We start from the raw sequence: 6,234 nt of genomic DNA, 5'->3' as shown, positions 1-6,234 counted from the left end.
GAGGTATGTGGTCATTTTCAGTCCTCAATTAACCACAGCTGGGAAAGTGTTTTTATACGTGCCTGTAAAACGGGGTTACTTGAATCAGTAAGAACTGGTTTTACCAAGTCCTGGCTCTGAGAACAAATTCAATTTGATGGGAGCAGCTAATAGCGCCAGGCTGGCTACAGAGATGCTGCAGCTCAGTCACTCGCGCCCGCGGGGGTCCTGAGGGAGGTTAGTGCAGGCTCAGAGGGAAAGGTAAGCTTCTGCTCCCCTGTAAAACCTGAGCTCCTTCTGACAGCTTTAGAGATGAGAACTTAATCCTAGTGTTCAGACTCAAGGAAAGTTCGTTACAATAGAGAGTTTTATTTAAAAAAGTTCCAAGCAGACCGGGGTGTGAAACACACGAGCAGATGTGCTGGGCTAGTCCATGCGAGCTTTGAGGGTCCTGGTGGTGATCTTGTCTTTTTCTCTAGAGGGGAAAGAGAGAAGACTTAGTAAATCCGCGTTTAATACCTACAGATCGTCCCTTCGTTAGGAAGCTGCAGGCTAGTGCAGGCAGGATCACCTGAACTTGAAGGTGGCCGTTAGAATGGAGTAAACCCCATCCCTCTGCTGCTCCACCCCAGGGGAGCCCCGGCAGGTCCAGCGAGCGGCAGCGCCCGCGATGCCGCAGGGAAACGGCACCACAAGCAAAATAGATAAAGCTGCTTCAGAAGTCGGACTGCAGAGCCCCGAAGTTAAGGTCACGCCCAGCTGTGGCAAAGAGCATCCTCTTGGCCAGTGCCACCCCCGTGTGAGGAGTCCCACTCCTCGGTAGGGATGGGAACGCAGGCAGGGAAGCCCCGTGCAGCAAGAGGAACACGAGGATTCACCTCGCACGGCTCCTGCAGTTCCACGAACTGCAACAGAGCGGCCGTCAGAAATAAAACTCTTAGAATGGACAAAACATTACTGAAGATAGTGCTGGAAGGGAGCAGGATTAGGGGATACCCTGGAAAGCAGTCCCTGAAGTGGCCTTAACGCCCAGCTTGTTAAATTCTACCTCTGTTCCGTAGGGCAGCGAGCGGCACTTACATGATGTGTACTACCACGCCCATTCCAGATATGGCATCTCTGTCCACGGCGTTCAGCATGGCCTGTGAGATTGTTTCAAAGAGGTGATCGGGTTCCTGGGGAACAGAAGCTACTTTAGTTGGTGTCAAAATTGAATGCTGAGTCATTAGATTTTGTTCAAAACCCCCAAGACGCGGCAAGATTCTTCCTCTGGGCTGTTAAAAGCCTCTTTTCTCCTGAGCTCTGTCGGGAAGGACCAAAGGACAGAGCTTTTCACCCAACCCGCGTATCTCGGGTTCTCCGGTGAACAGCAGGAGGCTGAGTCACAGATTTGAGCCTGGCCACCCCACTCACCATGTCGGGCTCCCAGAGGGACTCGCACATGCCGTACATCTGCTCAGAGCAGGTGCCGCTGACCACAAAGTCATCGGTTATCATCGGGCAGCCGATCAGGTCTAGAGAGCAGATGAAAGGTTCGTGTGTTATGGGGTCCAGGCCGGCAATGACGGGTTCTGTGTAGTAAGGTCCAAACCTGTGAAGAACAACATGGCATAGAGCAGTCCCACCACCGCGGAGCAGTTCCACATCCCACGTAAATACCCGTCCAAGGAGAACATCCTGCAGATGCCTTTGGCGGGGGGCGGACCTTCAGCTCAACCTAGAAGCATCCTGCAGTGGTTTTAGCATGGCAAACAGAACTTGTACTGCTACGGGATTATTTTAACAATACTCAATATTCTTTTGCAAAAAAGTTGAAGACAACATTGTCACTAGATTGAAGTCTCCTTTTGCTATACCACAAGTAGTCTTTACAGGAGCCCTCCTCAACCTCCCGCCTCTCTAGAATCAGAGCAACTCCACCAACCACAGCGTTCACTGACACGTAAACAGCGACTGTTGTTTGACAGTTACCGTCTCTCATAGAGCAGATTGGAAACCATGCTCATAAAAGTCTGAGGTTTGATCTGCCTGCCTTCCTTCAGCTCGTAGAGATTCAGCCTGAACTTCAGTCTCTGGGCACTGCAAGAGATGAGAATCAGCATTAAAGCAGAAGCAGGTTCCTTTTTCTTTCATTTTCACCCAGGCCTGAACTGTTCTGCACGCTGACAGATACCAGCTCCTGACGCACGCCTGAGGCAGGTGGGTATTCCAGATACTTTTATACCTGAAGTTATTTAAAGCTTAGTAGTGATGTGATCTTAAATCATGTGCAATTTTATTTAAAAAAACCTCCCTGTGAAGGGAGCCAAGAAAGGGAGTGCTGGCACCCAGCTATTATACCCTTCCCCATGAATAAACAAAGACATTTATGCTCAGCTTAAGCTGCCACTTAGTATTTATTGTAAATATGCCTCTTACAGACTCAGTACGGGAACGTGCGGGCAGGAGTCTCACTTACACCGTCTGCACATCCGTGGCCAGTCCTGCCAATCCAATATACAGTCTTTCTCCCATAGGGAAAATCTTCTGGAAGTCTGTGGTCACCATTTGCGCTTGAATCCCAAACCGCCGGTCCGCAGCAATGGCCACGCAGTTCTTCCCCTTCATGGCCATTACGGCCCCACCGTTATATGACATAATAGACTGGAAAAGAGAAGGACAGCGGGTACCACCGGGGCTGTGGGCAGCGGTTCGGGGGGCGCCTCCCCCGCCGGTTCCTTGGTGAGGCTGAAGGGACCCCCTGCCCCTCGGGCACCCCCCTCCGCCTTGCCCTGGCCCTGCGTCCCCAGCCCAGTGCCGGCAGCCGCCGCCACCCCGGGGGGCAGCGGGAGGGAAGCGAGCACCCCCTCTCCCTCACGGTTTTGGTTTTCATTTTACCATTGTTGGAGGCCACCCCACAGCGGGTCGCGGAGGGCTGCTGCTTCCCGCCACGGCCCGGCCTGAGGGAAGGCCCACGGGGATACGGCACCGCGGGGACGGGGAAGGCCTCCAAACCCACCCGCCTCCCCCGGGCACCCACGGGCCTCATCCTGCCGGCCCCAGCTCCTCCCCCGGAACCCCTCCGGGCCGCCCCCGGCCCCGTCCCAGCGCTCACCATGGCGGCGGCTGCACGGACACTGCCAGGCCCCGCTCCGCTGCTCCGGCCTCGCCGCTCCGCCGCTACTCCCGCCTCCCCCCTCCTCCCATTGGCGGCCGCCGCAGGCTCCCGGCCAACCGCCGCTCGCTATTGGTGGTTCGGCCCGCGGAGGGGCGGAGCTGATTGGTTGCGGCGGCGGCGAGGGAGGGGGAGAAAAATGAAGAGTCATAGTGAGCGGGGCATGCCGGGACGGCGGCGGACTGCGCGCGCGGGGCGGGGCGGGGCGGGGCGGGGCGGGGCGCAGCTGGAGGGGGGCGCTCGCACAGCTGGATCCATCGGGGTGCGCAGCTGGGTGTGCGGGCAGGGGCGTGACACAGCTGGATGTGCCCATGGGGACATGGCACAGCTGGATCCATCGGGGTGCGCAGCTGGGTGTGCCCACGGGGACGTGGCACAGCTGGAGGGATGTGCAGGTCACAGCACAGCTGGATGTGCCCATGGGGACATGGCACAGCTGGAGGGGCGTGCAGGGCCACTGCAGAGGTGGCAGGCGGGTCATCCTGTCACTCAGTGGCACTGGGGGGTCCCCGAGGCCGCAGCCCCTGTGCCCGCCCAGGGTGGCACCCACATGTCCCTCCCCTGCGTGCCCATGGCGAGGCCGGGATCAGCGCAGGGTGGCCAGGCTGGGTCCTGCCCCCAGTGGTATCTCCCCCCAGCTTGGCCCTGTGCAGCCCTGGCACCTTCTGTCGGGCACCAGGAAAAAGTTGGCCGAACCTGGCTGAATTTAACTAGAATCTCTAGGAAAGCCATCCCGCACCACTCCACCATGTAGAGCCCGGGTGTGTGTCGGGCCTTGCGCACCCCCCGTCCGCTTTTGCATCTCTGGGACCCAGGGGCAAAACCCAAAACTCGCCCTGTGGGGCCAGGGACAGCGGGGGCTGCCCAGGGGAAAAGAAAATCTCTTTGGAAAGTGCTGGCACAGTAGAGTCGCTCTGTAAAGTCCCTGTAAAGTCGCTCTGTAAAGTCACTCTGTAACGCAGCGAGTCACGGCACGTCCCGGGGAGGGGAAGGGGCCTGGCGAGTGGCTGTGAGGGTATTTTCTATTCAGAGAACCACTGAAAGGGGGATTCGCACTCTGCAGAGTATTGGATTTCCTTCCCCATCCTCGCTCTCCTGGAGGAGACAGGATTAAATGTTTAATTTAGGGGAGTGATGTTGTGCCAAAGGGAAAGAGATCCATGTGTTGGGAAACGCTCTCAAATGCACAACAGATCAGCCCGCCTGGTTTCAATGAAAACCCCCGGCCTGTGCAGGGGCTGTTCACCCACCCTGAGCCCCGGAGGCACAGCCCGTCCCGTGGCAGTTGTATTTTTAAAGTGTTTTCCATTGTAAAAGGTTTCTCGCAGGGATGAAGCCAGAGGCCGCGTTGTGTCTGGAGGGACCACCACCCGCGCTGGGGCGAGGAGGAGCGGCAGAGCCCACAGGAATATCTGCACAGGCTGATTTGGGCAGCGCCCGGTTTCTCCGCAGCTCTGGCTGTCCCGGGCAGCAGCGGGGGGATCCCCACTGGCCACCGCTTCTCTTTTTGCTTGCCCCTTGGGCTCCTGCTCTAGGACGGGGAAGGCAGCAGCAATTCCTCTCCCCGGGCCGGAGACCCCCGGGTGCTTCCCCAGCCCCGGCACCGCTGAGCTCAACCGTGGGAGCATTTTGTGGCTCTGAGCTTTTGAAACAACAGGGATCTTCCTGGCACGGCTTTATGCCCTGCATTAAAACATTAACTTCGTTATTTCTGGTGTGAAAATAAAATCAGGGCAAGCGGGGAACATAAATAGATTTTACAAGAATTTGTAAGAGAGGGGAACTTCAGCGATGCAGATTTTGGACCCCTTTCAGCTTATTTTTAAGGCGAAATATGGACTCTGGATGGAAATAGGCTTTCAAGTCTCCCGCTGTTTTTAACGTCCCAACATGTCCTTTTGTTTATGGGAGAAACTGCGGTGCAGAGGGACCAGAAATGGTTTTGTTCACACCAGGGGCTGGTTCCTCCTCCTCCAGAGCCGTGAGCCCACGGGGAGCACCGGGGCCACATCCTGCCCCTTCACACCTTCCCCCAGTCCGGCTCAGCCCGGTCCTGAGGGCGAGGACCACCCCAAGGGAGCGGGGAAAGCCCCACCAAGCCCCTGCGCAGCTCTTTGCACAATGAAAAAACCCCCCTGCCCACCCCACGGGGTCTCGGAGGGGCCCCACCTCCGCCCGCCGCCCCCGCGCCGTGTCCATCCCGGCCGCTCCCTTCGGACCGGCCCCGGAAGAAAAAAAAAAATTAGAAAAAGAGGTGGCGGCGTCCCTGGGTGGGCTCGAACCACCAACCTTTCGGTTAACAGCCGAACGCGCTAACCGATTGCGCCACAGAGACCGCGCTGGGAGGAACGGCCGCGGCCGCCGCCCTCAGCCGGGGAATCCCGGGAGCGCCCGCGGGGCTGCGCCCACCGGGACCGGCACATCGGGACACCGGACACTGGGACACCGGGACCGGGATACCGGGACACTGGCACTGGGACACCGGGACATCGGCACTGGGGCACCAGGTCACCGGGACCGGGACATCGGGACACCGGCACCGGGACACCGGGACACCGGCACTGTGGCACCAGGACACCGGGACCGGGCACCGGAACCGGGATATCGGGACACCGGGACACCGGCACCGGAACTCCAGGCTCCGGGACACCGTGAACTGGGTACCGGGCACCAGCATCGGAACACCGGTACCGCCACCGGGAACCGGGGCAGCGGGACACCGGCACTGGGACACCGGGACGGGGATACCGGGACACCGAGCACCAGGACACTGTCACTGGGACACCGGCACACCGGGCACCGGCACCGGGACACCAGCATCGGAACACCGGGACCAGGACACCGACACCGGTACCGCCACTGAGTACCGGGACACCGGGACATCGGCACCGGTACCGGCACAGGGCACCAGGACATCGGGACCGAGACACTGGGCACCGACACCGGGACGCCGGCACCGGACACCGGGACACCGGCATCGGGCACAGGCACCGGCACACTGGGACACCGACACCGGCACTGGGACACCGGGCACCGAGACACCGACACGGAGACACCGGCACCGGCATCGGGACACCGGTACCGGGTACCGGCCACAACCG

General features: G+C 59.1%; 2 protein-coding genes and 1 non-coding gene across 3 annotated transcripts in view; all 3 read right to left on the bottom strand.

The window, feature by feature from the left end:
- LASP1 (LIM and SH3 protein 1) overlaps window positions 1-6,234 on the bottom strand; it is a 116,876-nt gene that overhangs the window by 80,875 nt on the left and 29,767 nt on the right. The window lies entirely within an intron of this gene.
- Window positions 329-3,219, bottom strand: PSMB3 (proteasome 20S subunit beta 3). The gene is made up of 6 exons (XM_074849890.1): window positions 3,074-3,219; window positions 2,438-2,622; window positions 1,951-2,058; window positions 1,393-1,570; window positions 1,060-1,154; window positions 329-454 (listed from the first exon to the last, which is right to left on the bottom strand). The coding sequence occupies exons 1-6, from the start codon at window positions 3,074-3,076 to the stop codon at window positions 406-408; spliced, it is 618 nt and encodes a 205-aa protein (XP_074705991.1). The 5' UTR covers window positions 3,077-3,219; the 3' UTR covers window positions 329-405.
- Window positions 5,395-5,468, bottom strand: TRNAN-GUU (transfer RNA asparagine (anticodon GUU)). Its single transcript has one exon. It is a non-coding gene; the product is annotated as a tRNA-Asn (tRNA).

The sequence above is a fragment of the Strix aluco genome, chromosome 24 (assembly GCF_031877795.1).
Source record: "Strix aluco isolate bStrAlu1 chromosome 24, bStrAlu1.hap1, whole genome shotgun sequence".
NCBI classification, from domain to species: domain Eukaryota; kingdom Metazoa; phylum Chordata; class Aves; order Strigiformes; family Strigidae; genus Strix; species Strix aluco.
This window is presented reverse-complemented; position numbering and strand designations above follow the sequence as displayed.